The following is a 17,761-nucleotide window of genomic DNA, read 5'->3' as shown; positions in this document are numbered from 1 at the left end:
CATACAAAATGCATCTGAACAAAATTGGCTTCATCCTGAGAAAAATCTTTGGTAACGTACCTGTATGATCTTCCTATACGTTTATAATATCCTATACAATTCTCTAGTTCTCTACAAAGCTCTGATCTGTTGTGTTCTGCTGCTATTTGTATCTATCTTCAGATTTACACAATTCATTACCCTACCAAAAACCTATCCCAAAATTTGCTTCAGAAAAGATATTAAAGCAAGTTGTCACTCTCAAGTTTAATGCCTTTTGCCCTTGCTGCTTCTTTTACAGATTCTGAATTTCCTTCAGCCTCGGATAACTTGAGATAAGACTTCCAAAGCATTAAAGAGAATGGATATATAGACAAAGCTCTTTTCAGCAATTTGACAGATAGGGACCGACAACCTGTAAGATCTTGCAAAATATCTGCAGCTTCTACCCATACATATTCTGGTGCCACAGGAACAGCCTGAAATAATGCACTTATCAAGAGACAGCTTGCCCAAAAAGAGATGCTGCCCGGTACATTAGCGGTTTTTGAGGTTCTGGTTAACTGCTTGCAGACAGCAATTGCCAGATGATAGTTGGAAGGAAGTATCACCATTAAGCTCTCAACCATGTCGATAAAATCAGTAAGTTCATCTTTCTTTTCAGGTAAGAGAGACGGGCCATACAATGCTTCAAGAACTGAGTTCACTATGTAAGGCTCCAACGACACGGGACATAACAAGTTGCCAACTAGCTGCCGGACTCTAGGCTTCTTGATTCTTTGGACGAATTGCCTGGATAATGGCTCAGAGGTGAGGGAAGCACGTTTATCAGCCAAATAGCCACACAGAAGTTTCAATACTTGCCCGTCAGCATGCAAATTATCTGCAGTCAAGAACAGGAGATGCTCTCTCACACAGTGACTGTAATTCTCAGCAGAAGCAGCCTCCAATGCCTTATCAATGGCTAATTGAGCTTCAGTATAGTCATTTTGTAATAGTTTATAGATGGAACAGTTCAGCAGCCCAAATACAATATCGTTCTTGCTAGAATTGGAAAAGAGAGCAGCAATATCAGATACTGAAGCAGACTGCGGTGAAGACCGGGAGTTGTCACTATCTACTGTTTCCAGACAACTAGTTTTAGAATACCTGTGTTTCCATGAAGACTGGAACCATCGAGCCATTAATTCCTCCGCAAAATCTCTTTTACAATCTTGGAGTGCACATTCAACATACTGGTTCCAAATACATTGCGCTCCAGGAACTTCATCATACCAGTTATCTAAAGCATCTTCAAAACCTTCAAAACTTCCATCTGCAAAATCATGCTCTGCCCGAGCTAACATCAAAACGAGTTCTAGACATGATGGATACAACTTGACATATCTCTCTAACAAACTCCTACTACATTCTATACCCTCAAGCACCACTATACATCTAACGTGATTGACAGAAAACAGGTGTGCTGCCCTAAGATTTGCTTCATCTTCAAGTGACTCTCTGTCGATGTACAATGCCAGAGAATCTACCGCTAATTCCATCAAAAAGACACCTCGTCGCTTCTCATCAGAGGTCAACTCAGCAGATGGCCAATCTATGGAAGAAAGTTCTTTCTGATATTCAAACTGCTGCACAATAGCATCAGGAAGTCTCCTGTACACAACCAAGTACACACAACAGAGCCAGAAAATACATTTATCAGAAATGGTTAAACATGTAATGATATCAGGAAGAGACGGTTTGAGTAGGTTATAAAATTTCTCTTCTGTGGGATATAGCTCATTGATTTTCTCAATGGCTTTAGCAACATTCTCAGACATGCACAGACAACTCATCATCTGCAAGAATATATCCAATATACAATCACTGGCACTTGCATTTATGTCAGATGCTGATGCATGGCGATACAGGACCAACAGTGCAGCATCATATGCAGCCAGCCTCTCCTCCAGCTGTGTTCGACTATTGATATAGAAAAGCCAGAGTTCGTAAGACCCTTCACTGTGCTCAACCTGGATCACAGAATAAGAAGATTTATCAGTACATATGTTGATAATTTCGTGAATCAACACAAACTTACAAGTCAAAGTAAGAAGCGGATTTATGACAAGTTTTCAGGAACCCCAAGCCATTAGGATTAAGGGCTAGTACATAACATGGACACAGGGCCCTTAATGAAGTAAATCAAAATGGCGTTCTCAGATGCAATTAACAAAATATATAGCGCACCATCAGAGCCAATTATCTAACATGTTCCTATCCCTAATTATGTAGAAATGTTTCTCAGCACATAGACTTCCAAATGGTATAAACATCTTGAGCCAACTCAAATATTATGTTTTAACAGTAGAATTCCATGTAGAAATACTGCATACCGCACATTTGAACATATCATCCTTCCCAATAGACTTCTGACTGCTATAGTAAATTAACAGGTAAACAATCCAGAGAACTGCAGACATTGGATTAGCTTCCAAAGCTCGAGCAAGGAGTTCAAGAGCCTGCATGTTTTAGCAAAAATTAACAGGAGTGAGATTACTGACCCTCCAAGTATGTAACCCATAATCACCACCAAAAGCATACCTGTATCCTTCCCTTGGGTTTATTAGCCTCCTGACTGAGATTAAGAAGAGCCATCTCTACAATCTCGTCAGCATCAGTAGATAGTTCCTTGCATGGATCCTGCAAGACATTAGAAGGTAAGTTGCAGCATTGACAGCAGGTGGCAAAAGAAGGACAGAAGCTATTTATCTGTGGTACAAAGTTTTGTGGAGAATAGAACAACTCCATTGGGAAAATCAAACTTCCATCGAAGAGAAGACAATGACATGACATGTTTAAGACCACAAAGATTCAAAGAGTATTTTTGGTATGTATACACACCTTTAGTTTAAGACCACGTGATTCAAAATTCTTCTTTACATTCTTAAACATCATGCCCAATCAAAGTAAGACACATATAATGAGGCGGAGGGAGTATTAGGGAAGAAACCCCACGAAATTACACAATTCTGTCAATGGAGAAAGGAAAAAAAGAAGAAGAATGAAGACCAAATGAGTGGGAGGTAGTATGAAGGTGTTGAATGTGTGACTATCTCATCTCAGAGCTTAAGTTTATCTTCAACACGCCTCCTCACGTGCAGGCTTGATTTTCTTTCATGGGCCACATGAAAAATTCTTTTTCGGTAATGGGTGGTGGTGAGACTTGAACTCAAGACCGCTACCTTCAACAGAAGGTCGAGAAAAACGTTGCTTGCTGCATAGCAAACTCGAATATATAGAAGGACAGGAAACAAGAAGGTATATTCCACCATTGATGGCTAAAATGGCAGAAGGAAAGAGCAGACTAGTGAATTGGGAAGTTAGAAAGAGTCACAGGAAAGGTCCTAGTAGCATGATATAAAGGACAAAACCAATAACCCAAAATTTGCATTCTTTAGACAGATTCAGTTGTCTCAATTAATAATTACAAAGGTTCCCAAGGAAATAAAACATATTTGTTACCCAAAAAAAAGAAAACATATTTAAGTTACAGAGTTCGTACAATCACCAAATTTTTCTCATGAACAAAGACATTTTGGAAGCACCAAGGAGATGCAAAATAATTTCTCTTGATTCGTGTATTGAAATTAAAATTAATACTTCCGCAGCTTCACTGGTATTTCAGAGGCATGTCAACTACAACAGTTGAAATTGAAAAAATAAAATTTAGCTTTTCCAAAAGAGTTACTACATAAGAAGCTAAAAATCATCCTTGTCTCCTTCCTTCTTCCTCCCCCACCCCCACTAATTACGAGAAAAGAACAGGTTGATTTGACAAACCGATGATCCATTTCTGCTCTGAAAATAAAGTGATTGCCTATTCCAACCACCTTGGACCTCAACACGAGCATTAGTGCCATGAAATAAAGGCTCATCAGAGGGCAGATCAGTGTGTAGCTGACTTGAGAGAACAAAGGAAAGACTGAAGCACTTAACCCACAGTTGCCCGTATTTGGGACTTAGAATGGATTTACACGACTGTAGATCAGCTTTCAGACCATCCAAGCCAACCAAATAAGTTGGGGTAGCCAAACCAAGGCAGTCAAGTGACTTGGTGAGAGTTCTTGTGGCAGCGAATATCTGTCCTTCAGTTGGTGATCCAACCTTGTCTACAGAAGAAAAAAGTTAAGAAAATTTGCATCAGATGTTAGGCCGAAAGGAACTATAAAGATGTCTTATACACTTCAAACAGAAGATCCATACCATCGTTGTCCAGTGTCATCTTCATTCTACTGCCAGAAGAGTAGTCTCTAACATGTTGCCAAGAACACTCATCATTGTTGCATTTCCCCCGAAGTTCGAAGATACATAGTGGCCAAAGCGGGTCAATGGCAAAATCGCAAGTGTAAGACCCACTCTTACTGCCAATTAAATCCACTGAAGCCACTTCAACGGGACCCGAACTTAAAATGCTTGGTATGGTTCCGCCACTGAAATTGTTTTCACCCTGATCATGAGAAGTATGTACACTGGAAATTCTAATCTGTAATTTGAGTAAATCCATGGAATCTGAAACTTTAAAGTGCAAAATAGCACTCTTCAGAATAGGATATGAGAAGGTGACCAAGCTTGCAAACTGAGATTTGTTGTCGTTTGTGATGATACTACTATCTAAACAAATATTAGATGAAAGGGATGCAAAATTAGAACCAAACTTCTCATTGGTGCACTGATGATCCACTTCAACAGGTATCTTAGACATCGTACTCGTCATGTCACATCCTAATAAAAAGTTCAAAAGGAAAGAGAAATCAAAAAGTCAGCTCAACCAGAATAAAGAATGTCACAATCTGAAATGATAAATTGTGACTTTCGTTGTTATATGACCTCCAAAAGAGAATGGATGGCCTTCTAAAAGCAGAACTTCTCAATTACTATCATGGATAATTGAAACCAAAAGTTTACAAAAAACAAGAAAGAAATTAATCACTCCTAATAATTGTTCCAAGCGAATAATTCAAATATGTGTGCTCAGTCTTGCAGGAGGATAACAAAATAGATTAAGATGTAGCACATTTATAAATAGGATTAGCTGAAATGGAAGAGTGCTATGAGAGTATTATGTTATAGGAAGATACCAAGCAAAATGAAAGATAGTTCTATACAACGGTTGTGGGACGGCTGAGACCAACAATGTTATATAAAAGCAAATATTGGACCTTTAAGGTCCAACATATCCACAAAATGATAGAGATGCTAAGATGGATGTGCTATCATGTAATATTCGACAAGATTGGAAATAATAATATCAGACTAAGGTGAAAGTAACATACGGAGGATAAAAAAAAAAGAAGTTTGTCTGAAGCCTGATATACTTTGACCATGTCCTACGTAAACCTTCAAATGCACTAACCAACAAAAGTGGTACTATGATAATTGAAGGTGCAAATAGTGGGGATGAGACAAAGCTAAAATCACATGAAGTAAAGTGCCTTGAAAGATCTACAATCTCTCTCAAAATCATTGGATACTTCACTAAGAATAGAACGCAGTGTAAAAATTTCATATAGGCAATACTGACTAGTTGTGATTGAAGCATAATTAAACAACTAGTTTGGGATTCATATAGACGACCCCTCAATAGTGTTGGGATTCATACAGTCGGCCCTCAATGACCTACTAGTTTGGAATTGAGACATGATTTAACGACTTCTCAATGTCAATATCATCATAAATATGTGAGGAAGTTGCCTTAAATGGTTGGCCATAACGTATATGTATTTCCATATGGACTAATCATAGTGTGACACTGATGATTGAAGGGAAAAAGGAATGAAGTAGATTTAAAATTGACAGAAAACGATGTTGCCACAAAAGACGTACGGTTTATTGGAAATAATGCAGGCTTAGCTAAGAACATAACGCGATGGAAATAAAATCCATATATGCAATATCAACTAGTTTGCGATTAAGACTTAGTTATTATTATTACACTTAAATTAGGTCCACTGTTTAACAAGAGTCTTTTTAGAAATTTGTATGTCAGTGTCAAAATAAGGTTGAGATTTCGAGAACCTTTGGCTTTAGAAAATTCTCAATAGGTCTAATGGAGTAGTATTTATTGGAATGAAAAGGACCCAAATAGAGCGCAATATACAGAGGATTCACATAATCGACCTTAACTAATTTGGCATTGAGGTTGACAGATCGATTGATTTGATATACATGTTTCATCTACAACATCCAATTAATTGTTGATTAAGTTCAAAAAGAAAAACTGTGAAAAACATTTGAGTAGTACATGTATATATTATTCGTCACAGAATATAATGCATCTTACTAGATCCATTTACTATATTCTTTTAGAAGTATTTCTTGTTTATCTAAAAGCATCACATCACCAAATAACCAAAAAGGTATTTTAGTGTTTTTTTCTTTTTTTTGAGAATTTCTCATTTTTGGATCATATGCATGCATATTGCATTTATAGAGATAAGCTACTGCAGGGAAATATGTCCACAAAGGAACACTACCTTGCAAGTCAGAACATTGCTGTGGCTCATTCTCTTTCTCTGAATCGGAGCATAATCTATTGTCTATTACCACCCTTCTCAGAATCTCATCATTCTCTGCTCTCCCTTCAGCTACAGCTCCCAGGGTCTCTTGTGGGATTGCCTTCTGGCACAAAGTTCTCATCCTTAGCCTTTCAAAGAGCTGAGAGCGCAAAGATGCTTCAAGGAGTAAAGAATCCTCAGAAATATTCACTGCTGATTGCCCCTCTGATGCATTATTCATACTTTTCTCCATGTCAACACTAGATTTTGCCTTTCCTTGACCTTGATAGTCTGGACTGTTTTCTGGAGATTTATGCTCGGTGAGAAATGTCTCTTCGTCCACATTTTGAGATATAACAATATCCTCAGAAGGGGAGCACAGGTCATTTGCGTCATTATCTTCCTTATGAGGCTCGAATGTGATACCATCAGGCTCACTACAGGGATCAGATGCCAAATTGTAATGCTTTTGATCACTTGAGACATTTTGAAAAGCAACATTGTTTGGATGGATATTTAAATTACATCTATGTTGATTGTTAAAGTCGAATGTAGGCTGTACTGCACAGCTTGAACTGGGAATCAAATGCACGTTAGCATCAGAAATTGCAGGTAGGGGGCCCAACCCAATTCCACTTTTGTCAGGAAACCCAGAAGACAGTAACAAATTTGGATTTCCCATCATAAGATCTCGAAGCTGGGCTGAATATTGTTCTCTTTTATTGTATACGTTAGAGCATCTAGCATTAGCTTCAAGCAAGGCCCTTTGAGCCTTTCGGTAAGATTTCAGAGCATTTCTTTCTTCAACTTCACACTTGTGCCGATATTCCTGAGCTTCTCCCAGTTCCTTATCATGAAATTCTTCTAAATGAAACAATGACTGTAAGTCTATGCTGCTACTCCCACAAATATTTAGCTTGTCACAGCTGTTCCAAACGCTTGGAAAGTTCGGAGATGTCTTTCACAAGGAGAAAAAGAACTATCAGAAATATGCAATTTTACACTTTGGTTTTAGAAAAAGGAGACAAAAAACACATGAAAGAGGAAGACAGAAAAAAACAGAAACATACAACATTGGCTCCAAAATTGCCGCCTGCACCATGGGTCGAGGCTGCAATAACATTAGCATCTGGAGCGGGGTTCTGTGCGCTTTCACTAGATCTGCCTAGATTGCTGTCACTTTCTGCAGTTACCATAACATCAGCACGCCCAGAAGTCACTTTCTTCTGTAAAAGAGGCTGTCTGCACTGACTACTAAGCTCAGTGGCATGCTTGGTCTTGACCTTAGAATGAAAAAACGAAAAACATAACAACAATCCATGAAGAAGTATAATATAACAACCAAATGCAAATGAAGCTAACACAAGTTGACAAGAGACGACAGAATACCCGCTTTATAAGTTCACGGAAATTTGATAAATATGCAATATAAAGCTTGTTTTGACTACATATCCTCCATATAGAAAACCCTACAATATCACCATAATATACACTATACAGCTTAAACTATATAGATGACTAGGAAAATCAAGTGTTTCTACTTCGTATGATCAACCTTTTAGAAAAGAAAAAAGACATACTTCTCGGGAAAGGTATTTCACTTGCAAAATAAGTTTTTAACTCTGTGACTTGGCCCAATGCAGAAAGTAAAAGGCAATTTATATAGATCCACATTTTAGCTCCTTCAACTTAATGATAGTTCTCTGAACTAAATACTAAGCCTACTTACCCACCCCCACCCCCCACCCCCAAAAACCCCCAGAAAGAGGAAAAGGAAAAAGAAAAACTGATTAGGAGAACCTGATAATGTAACAAGACTGAGAAAGTACAAGCTCTATTTACAAGTCGTGTCTTTGATGCCAAGAGGAAACATTGTTGCATTGACGGGCCAATCACCAAAAATCAAACTGATGACTAATACTTATTCTAAGGCTTTTATCAGGCTCTATCAATGTTTTATCAAACCTATATTGAAACAAGCACCTTATACTTATAATATCTCCGTATGACACTAACATTAAGAATCTTTGAAAGGCTAAGATAGTTAACTCAATCCACTTATCACAGAAACTTTATCTTCACTATTTTACCTCTGAAGAATATTGTCTTCTAAGTGCAGTAGGTGCAGTAAAAGAGGGGGGAAACTTTTACTAAACGAAAGACTTTTGGGCTAGTGAAACTAAGTTCAAATGTCCACACAAAGGGTCCATGAGCCAAAACAATACTCAACCAGTCATTCAATGCCCATCCTTGAGGCTGGTGTAACACATTGACAACCAGATGGAGATATGGTGATACATTCAAGAATTTACCAATTTATTGGCAGCTTTACTTGCAACTTCTTTTGACGAATTGTTGAAACTCTGATTGTGATTCCTTACGGCATCTATACCTGTGGCATTAAGCTCATTTTAATTAGACATCCACTAATGTCATTAAAAGAAAGCTGCTCGTATACACAAAATAGAGTAATAAGTACCATCTTTCAGAGTGAGAGATGGATTTGCTGAAGAAGCAGAGCCGTGATACTCATTTTGTTTCAGTTGTCCAGCAAGGACTGAGCAAGTTGGATATTTTTCCCCATGAACGCTATCATCAGCTCGTTCCAGTTGATCGGAATCCTTTAATGCACACCGTTCTGATCTTATGACCATAGACGTAATTTCTTGGGAGTTTGAGAAACCCCAACTTGGATCCTCTGAAACAATTTTTTGGCGTTTGTTGTCTGGTTCTTTTAGTTCTTGCAAATAATCATAAGTAGTTTCTTTGGATGCCCTCACCACCAAATTCCTTTTATTGACAAGATTTCTATCCCTACATGAAGCTGAAGTTAGGTTTTTGGTATTCTGAGATCTCTTCAGATTCAATTGACTCTCGCGAATCGCGATCAAGTGGCGCAAGTCATGCAATTCACTAGAGTTCGAATGAACATTTGTTCTTTTCCTATGGTCAAGGATAGCTACCCTATTTGAGTTGTTAAAGTTTCTCATACTATGCAAGTGCCCGACATTTCCATAAGTGCATCCTTTAATTTTGGTGAATGAAGACGCAGGCCCTTTTCTAGACATCAAATTTGGGTCCTTTCTAGTAATCTTGTGCAATTTATGAGATCTTCGAGGAGCAGGTGCTGGTGGTTTATTACTTCTATCCGCAGCCAAGGTTCGGTTTTTACTTACTGAGATTTTCTTCTGTCCAGAATTTTCACACTCACTACCACTGTCATCTGAGAAGCTTATCAGAAATGGCACAAAGTGCTCTCGGTTCTTTTTAGAGCTCTTCAGATGATCTGATTCTGGAGGAGTTCCTGAAGGCACATCAATCGAGCAACCCATTTTGCTGGAAGAAGTACATTTTTCTGCAAAATATGCAGGAAAACAAGACGCAAAAATATAGCAAATAAGTCGCCGGACAGTTAGATATGCGAGAAAAGTAATTTAAGACCTGACAAAATAAGAGGTAAGTTCCACAGATTAAAAAATGTAAAACTAGAAGACCACGTATTATAATCTCTTATCTAGTTACCCATCCTTAATACATACATAAAAAAAGACTATGATTTAAGAAAGGAGACGAGTTGTACCAAAAGAACAAAAAACTACCAGAGTAAGTCAATCAATTAGCATTCACACACGGAGAGTGAACTTAACAACGATGTGCATATATGCTGAAGAGATGGATTTGATCAAAAATCGTCAACAGCCATTCCTCATTGGTAGATGAAACCAAGGGTTCAAAATATAAATAAATGTTTTAATACTCGAGCTTTAGGACATACCTGCCTGGGTATCCTGGGAATTCTCATTCACTGTGTCAATGTGAACCTGCTGCTCCAGTGGAGCAGCACTGGTGCTCTTAAGCTGATCGGTGGAACAAACATTTTGATCCTGTGGAAAACAATTTACAAGCAACTCAACACTGATGTAGCTTACTAATCCAGAACAGCTTCTATTTGCCCCATAAAACTTCTTACATATTCACCATAGCAGAAACTCACTAACAAATACAGTTCCGGAGGACTCAAAAGCAACACGAAAGTGAAAGAAAGGAAATCGAGGGGGAAAGTTTTACTTCTTAGGCAATAGCAACTAAATTCAAGAAGGTTAAGGAGAGACTATCAGGAAAGAACTGCACCCAATGGTGTGGCCTAGCGGTCAAATCTCGGAGGCAAGAAAACACTAGCTGATTTCTTCTCATATGCCTACGTCATGGTAGACAGAGTTACCCACTATTTCTGCTGGTGGGAGGCTGGGAGCAACAAATACCCGATGAAACAATTGAACTAAGCTCAATCTGGTCCAACCACCACCATCATTGAAAAAAATGTAGAAAATATCTAAACCCTAATTAATCTTACAAAGACAAATTATTGAGTATTAGAATGATAGGGTCCCAAATGTAAGGGAACAGAAATTGAGGATATACAGATTGGGACTGAGGTGTGGTTGTTGAATGTAGCGGTGTATTTTCTCAGCCTTTACACTTTGGGAAGGCTTAAATTGCAAAAACAAAATGAAATAGAGGTAGCAAAATGAAAAATGATGAATTTAAACATATACTACTCAACAAAATGAGCTGTGTAATGAAGCAAATGTAGCAAATTGGATTAAATTAATACGCATACATTAGAAATAGAGGTAAACGAGAGGGGTTTTACGTACGTCGTCGTATGAAGAGAGTTCTCCTTCTTCTCTGCTTTCTGAAGAATCGTTCTTCAGAAATGAACTCTCTCCTCTTACTCCCCCTCCTTCCTCACTAGGGTTTTCCATTGGGTGCTGTACTACGTTTTCACTCTGCTCGTCGATATTCTCCATTTCAACCCAAATCTCTCTCTCTCTCTCTCTCTCACTCACACACACACACACACACACTCCTCACGCGCGCTCTGTATTTATGGAATGGGGAATCTGCTTCTGTGCAATGGCGGTTGTGGGCTCGGGGGGTTGACGTAACAGAATTCAGGTGGTACTGGTACCATTCTGCGGTTTTTAACCAAAATTGTCCATTTAATTTGGAGGGATTTTTGCAGTTTTAATCTCTAAAATATCAAATAAAATTACGATGTTCGTTCTTGTGCTATCTAGTCAAATGCTTTCACCCTTGATCAATTGAATTGTTTACACATTTAACAAATTATTAATTATTAATTGTTAAACTATTTTATTATCTATCTTAATCAAAATTTGAAATGTTAGCACATATTTGATGATAATATAGATTTGATGATAATATAGTTTTAGGAAGAATTTAAATACTTCGTATAGTATAATTTCTAGAATGTAAAAAGGTAAAAACACACATTTTAATTAATTCAAAGTTAAATATGCTTTACTACGAGCCCGTTTGGCAATGAAATTTTTTTTACTTTTTTTCGAAATAAGTATTTGGCTATAAAATTTCAAATTTTTACTTGAAAATAAATTTTAAAATTTTTTAAAAATTTAAAAAACTCCAAAAAGTTGTTTTCAAAATTTTCACTCAAATCACTCACAAAAATTCAAAAACAACCCAAAATTATATTCATGTCCAAGCACAACTCTAATTTTCAAATACCATTTTCACTTGAATTTTATTTTTACTTCTTTTTGAAATTTTACAATTCTTATGTCCAAACGCCCCACTACGTATCGCACATAAAAAAACTAGAGTTTATTGATAGGTGAGGAGTCAAATGCAATTATTTAATTCGAATTTTGATGTTTTTTTAATTTTGAAGGTATGTTTAATTTGATCCCTATACTTCGTCTAGTCCCTTTTTATGTGAATTTGTTAGATTGACCCGAGAATTAGGAAATAACTAAATACTATTAAAATTTATGGTCTTAAGCATGTCATGATGTGACAATATAATTTTTGCATCATTTGGTCTTGAACATAATAGGCAGAATACATAAAAATCCCATTAAACTTTTTCAGAAAATAGGTTTGAACACTTTAACTAAACGGGTGTTCTTTTACCCCCCTAAACACATTGCAAGTGAATTTTGTTCCACCCTTCATGACCCCAAACCAGTTAAAGACAAACGAGTGTGAACCACGCTCTTTCTGGTGATGTCATGTTATTAATGAACTCAAATCCTTTTAATGATTCGGTCCATTACTTAAAAAATCACCCGATTAAAATACCCGACCCGCTATCTTTTATTTTTTATCCTAGGCTGAATTACCCAACCTCATTTCTCTCTAAATAAAATGGGAAAAGGGCTGATGAAGTCAAAATTCTAGTGTCGATTTTCCCCCAAATATCGTCGATTAGAGTGTAGATACTGAAGATCGTTGGCTTCTCTTGTAAGTTCTTCTTGTTTTCTTCAATCTGTTGTCGATTTTGAAGTGTAAAAAAATATTTACGGACATTTTTCTTGTTTACTGATTTCAATTCAAAGAAATGGCTTTTGAACTCGTTACACTAAGGATGTTCCATTGAGGTCAGTTACAACAATATACTATCAACTACGAATGAGGTATTATGACAAAGTACTTTGAAATGGATTTTCGTATGTTGACAGATAATCCCACTAGTGGGTTGCTCTAGTGGTGAGCACTCTCCACTTCTAACCAATAGGTTGTGAGTTCGAGTCACCCCAAGAGCAAGGTGGGGAGTTCTTGGAGGGAAGAAGCCGAGGGTCTATCGGAAACAACCTCTCTACCCCATGGTAGGGGTAAGGTCTGCATACACACTACCTTTTCCAGACCCCACTAGTGGGATTGTACTGGGTTGTTATTGTTGGTGGTGAGTTTGTAAACTATGTGAAAGAAAATGAGTATAATTGTGAAACATGTGACATTTATGTAAGACCACCTAATTCTAGCACTTTGGTAAAAAATTTAACTGATAGGGATATTATGGGTATTATGCCTCTATTAAAAATGGGGATATATTTGAAGTGTATGTGTCCCACTATGTTGACGAAGCATTAGTGGTCCATACAGCTATTGAATATGTATGCCATGTGTGTGGGGAATCTAGTGTGTCTTTTGATAAATGGATAAATCAAAGTGTTGGGGCAGTGAAGGTGTAGGGTTTGAAGAACCACAAAATAGTATTCATGTTGCTGATAATGTGTCTGGTGGGGATGAGGGTGGTCTTTCTAATCTTGATAATACTCCATTAGCTGAAACCGATGTAGAAAGCAGTGACCATAATACAAATTCAGAAATTGAAGAGCTGTTTTAGGAAAGGGAAGAAGAATATGGTAGTGATGTTGATGAGGAGTATAGGAATTTAAGAGAAGAGAGGAAAAGGGTGCATAAAAGGAAGAGAAAAGAGAAAGAGGTTCAAACTAGACATGCCAAGTTAGGTAAAAAGGGTCTACATGTAAGATATGATGAGTATACAGCTAGGAAGAAGACATCTTTAAAGGGTAAGATTGCTGGAGATGAGACATACTATCCCTCATATGAAGCTACTAGTTTTGAAACAAATCTTGATGAAACTGCTTATGATGAAGGTGAAGATGAAGTCCAACAGCCAGTAAGAGCAAGAAGAAAGCAACAAAATAGGGTTATCTTTGATCCTAGTTGTAAGTTGATTGTTTGGGAAACTGGACTTTCTTTTGAGAGTGTTAGATAGTTTAGAGAAGTACATACTAAGTATGCAGTTGATGAACATGTAAAGTTAGATAAGTATGTTAATGAACCAACAAGGGTGAGGGTAAAGTGTTGTGCTGGTTGTCCATGGCTCTTGTTTGCTAGTTATGATTCTAGGACAAAGAATTTTGTGGTGAAGAACTATAATCCACTTCACAAGTGCAATGGTACTACCAAGAACAAACTGTGCAACTCAAAGTACGTAGCAGGAAGATACAAGGACATAATAATTTCTGAACCAAATATTAGAATCTTTAAGTTTCAGGAGTTAGTTTAAAAGGAGTTAGAAGTGTATATTGGAAGGACCGTTGCAAGGAAAACCAAGAATATTGTATTAACACAGATTATGAGAGACCATGTTAAGGAGTTTAGTAGAATTCTAGACTATAAAGATGAGTTGTTAAGGACTAATCCAGGCAGCACATGTGTTGTGAGACTTAGTGAAAAAACACATTAAGATGGGAAGGAAAATGTTTGTAGCATTTTATATATGCTTTGATGCATTGAAGAAAGCCTCATTTATGGTTGTAAGAGGTGTATTAGGTTTGATGGTTGTTTTTTGAAAAGTGTATGTAAAGGGCAATTGCTCGTGGGTGTTTGTAAGGATGGGAATAATCAGATGTTGCCATTGGCTTGGGCAGTAGTTGAAGTTGAAAACACATTTAATTGGAGATGGTTTGTGAAGATCCTCCCACAGGCAGAACATAGGATGTGTGCCAGGCACATCAGCAAACTGGTCAAAAAAATGGAGAGGCATTGAGATAAGGAACTATTTTTGGAGATGTGCTAAGTCAACTTATGAACAAGAGTTAAAGAAAATCTTGATCATATATAGAAACTAGGAGATAAAATAGTTGATGAACTGCTATACTATGACAAAAGGAGGTGGTGCAAGGTGTATTTTAAGTATTTCAATAATTGTGACAGTGTTAACAACAATATGGCTGAAACTTTCAATTCTTGGATATTGGGGCCAAGGCACAAGACAATCATCACACTGCTTGAAGAGGTTAGGGTGAAGATGGTGATAAGAATAGCACAAATGAGGGATTTATGTGATACTTGAATTAGTGACATTTCTCCAATGGCACTGAAGGTGTTGCAGGAGAACATAGCAAAGTCAATGAAATATGTGGTGCACTGGAATAGTCAATATGGTTATGAAGTGAAGGAAGGACACACTAGTAAGTATATAGTGAATCTGAACATGCTAACTTGCACTTGTAGAGCTTGGATACTGAAGGGTATACCATGTGCTCATGTTGTAGCTGCTATCCATTTCAAGAAATTGGAGCCAGTTAACTATATTGCACATTCGTACCATAGGGAAACTTATATGAAAACCTACAGTCACTTCCTTCAGCCTGTACAAAATATGAAGATGTGGCCAGAATCACAAAACCTTTCAGTTATACCACCAAAAGTAAGAGTAATGCCTGGCAGGCCTAAGAAAGTGAGAAGGAGGGAACCAACTGAAAACAAAATAGGAAAGCTTTCCAAAAGAGGTACCCAGATGACCTGCAACAACTGTCATGCTAAAGGCCATAATAAGAAAGGTTGTCACAAGGCTACACAATGTCCTACAAGATCAACTGGTGGTGCAAAGTCATAAAATGTTGGTTCTTCATCAACACCTTCAGTTCAAAGTGTACCAAAAACAGGAACAAGAATAGGAAGAGGAAGAGGAAGACCATGAGGTTCAACAAAATAGGTAATTATTCTGAAGTTACTTTTATAGACTACATATTTGTAGATCTGTTTTATATTTAACCTCTTAATAATTTACACTTTTTATAGGATATTGTTACTGGTATAGGAAGAGGGACACTGTCACGACCCCAAAATCCTAACTTGTCGTGATGACGCCTATCTCAATACTAGGCAAGCCGACAACCTCAATAAACCATGATTTCTTATAAGTTTTAAAATATAATATTTGAATTTCATAGAAAATCTCACAAATCACTGACATAAAATACATTCCCAAAATCCGGTGTCACTGAGTACATGAGTATCTAAATGATAACCAGTATGACTAATAAAAATACTGTATAAAAAATATAGAACAATACAACAACTGAAAGAAGAGAGTCAAGGTCTGCGGACGCCACGCAGCTACCTCGATAGTCTCCACATATAAAGCTCTGAATAACTAGCAACCGCCGTGTCCGGAGGTACCTGGTTCTGCACACGAGGTGCAGGATGTAGTATGAGTACAACCAACTCAGCAAGTAACAATACTAAATAAAGAACTGAAAGTACTGACGAGCTTCACAGCTGAGTTCAATTACAGTAATTTCCAACATATTAAGGTAGGCATGCTTTTAAGTTCAACATTTAACACTCAACAGTAATTTCATATGAAGTTCAACTGAAAAAAAAGATAATATCTTTCAGAAATTTCCGACACAACAATGTATGTCAATTATAGTGCAATAACAATGAAATTGTTACTCCCCGTAGTATTACATCGATGTTACGCCCCGCAATATTATATTACAATGATGTTATACCCTGTAGTATTATACGTTGAAATTATCATAAGATAATTGACTTCAGTTCAAGGACAAGATTGTTTGGAGATTATAAGTATTATGCTATTTCAAACAAGTGATGAGTAAATTCGTGAAGGTTAGAGAGTAAGCAAATCGAAGAAAATGAATTTCGTCGAAGTTATACTGTGTAATAGCAGCGTAAGATGCAATTCTAAGGGAGCCCAGTATAATCTTTCTCAAGAACATCATACGGATTTTCCCTACTTCGATCCGCCATTACGTGTTTTCACAAAAGACGTGTGTTAGAGGGATTGCTAAGAGAATCGGCTCAGGTATGTTAAGGCTATCTTCTTTTTGGCATGATTCATACAATACAAATGAAACGAGCAAAATCACAACTTTCATAAATGACTCTATTCATATAAGTATTAGGAGTGCCTATGTTCTTGATTCCCCATGTGAATTATTATTATATCTTTTGTTCATGGGTTTCAGAAAAATATGTAGTTGATATTAATCAGATGCATAATGGTCTTATGACGTACCGAGAGATTTTATTGACGTACTTCTCATGCATTGCATTCATTTATACATGTACATTGACCCATGACCAGATGGCATTATATACGCGTATATATATGTATATGGGGTATGAGGAAAGGTTATGACGTTATATATGCACCACCACCTGATCAGTTGGTATACGTTGATGATTTGCCCACACTGTCCGAGATGATGTGATGGGATGCTCTCAGAGGCTTGATGATATTATGAACGCATATACCTATTCATGGTACGACATTTATACGCATATGCATGACATTATAAATATTAATGATTCACAGAGTTACTTAGACTTACATGTTGAGTCTTTTACTCCATGTTTCTCTCGTGTCTATTATTTACTGATTTTTATCTCTTACATACTCGGTACATTATTTGTATTGACGTCCCTTTTACCTGGGGACATTGCGTTTCATGCCCGCAGGTCCCGATAGACAGGTCGAGAGTCCTCCAAGTAGGCTATCAGCTCAGCGGAAGGTATTGGTGCGCTCCATTTGTTCCGAAATTGCTATCATATCTCGCTGAAACCCTAGCAAGATCCTTGTGAAATCTTCAAGTCTTGAACAAGAAATGATGAACAATTGACTAAGTCTTCACTTTCTC

At 37.3% G+C, this 17,761-nt stretch overlaps 1 protein-coding gene across 2 annotated transcripts; it reads right to left on the bottom strand.

Moving 5' to 3' along the window:
* Positions 1–15: 15 nt before the first annotated feature.
* On the bottom strand, positions 16–11,594 carry LOC107803075 (uncharacterized). 2 transcript variants are annotated; one of them, XM_016626704.2, is made up of 12 exons: positions 11,174–11,552; positions 10,291–10,399; positions 8,995–9,870; positions 8,828–8,907; positions 7,586–7,798; positions 6,495–7,473; positions 4,225–4,743; positions 3,802–4,130; positions 2,563–2,661; positions 2,355–2,480; positions 1,129–1,991; positions 16–1,023 (listed from the first exon to the last, which is right to left on the bottom strand). In XM_016626704.2, exons 1-12 carry the CDS (start codon positions 11,324–11,326, stop codon positions 222–224), a joined length of 5,148 nt encoding a protein of 1,715 aa, XP_016482190.2. In that variant the 5' UTR covers positions 11,327–11,552; the 3' UTR covers positions 16–221. The 2 variants fall into 2 exon arrangements, with proteins under 2 accessions (XP_016482190.2, XP_016482173.2); XM_016626687.2 differs by having other exon boundaries at positions 16–1,991; positions 11,174–11,594.
* Between the last annotated feature and the right edge of the window lie 6,167 nt (positions 11,595–17,761).

The sequence above is a fragment of the Nicotiana tabacum genome, chromosome 23 (genome assembly GCF_000715075.1).
Source record: "Nicotiana tabacum cultivar K326 chromosome 23, ASM71507v2, whole genome shotgun sequence".
In the NCBI taxonomy this organism is placed as follows: Eukaryota; Viridiplantae; Streptophyta; class Magnoliopsida; order Solanales; family Solanaceae; genus Nicotiana; species Nicotiana tabacum.
This window is presented reverse-complemented; position numbering and strand designations above follow the sequence as displayed.

Coding starts and splice junctions, on each gene's coding strand:
- LOC107803075 (XM_016626687.2), bottom strand. CDS start 11,326: ATGGAGAATATCGACGAGCAGAGTGAAAACGTAGTACAGCACCCAATG. Junction 2,481..2,562: donor AACCCAAGGGAAGGATACAG/GTATGCTTTTGG, acceptor TAAAACATGCAG/GCTCTTGAACTCCTTGCTCG. Junction 1,992..2,354: donor ATGATATGTTCAAATGTGCG/GTATGCAGTATT, acceptor TCTGTGATCCAG/GTTGAGCACAGTGAAGGGTC.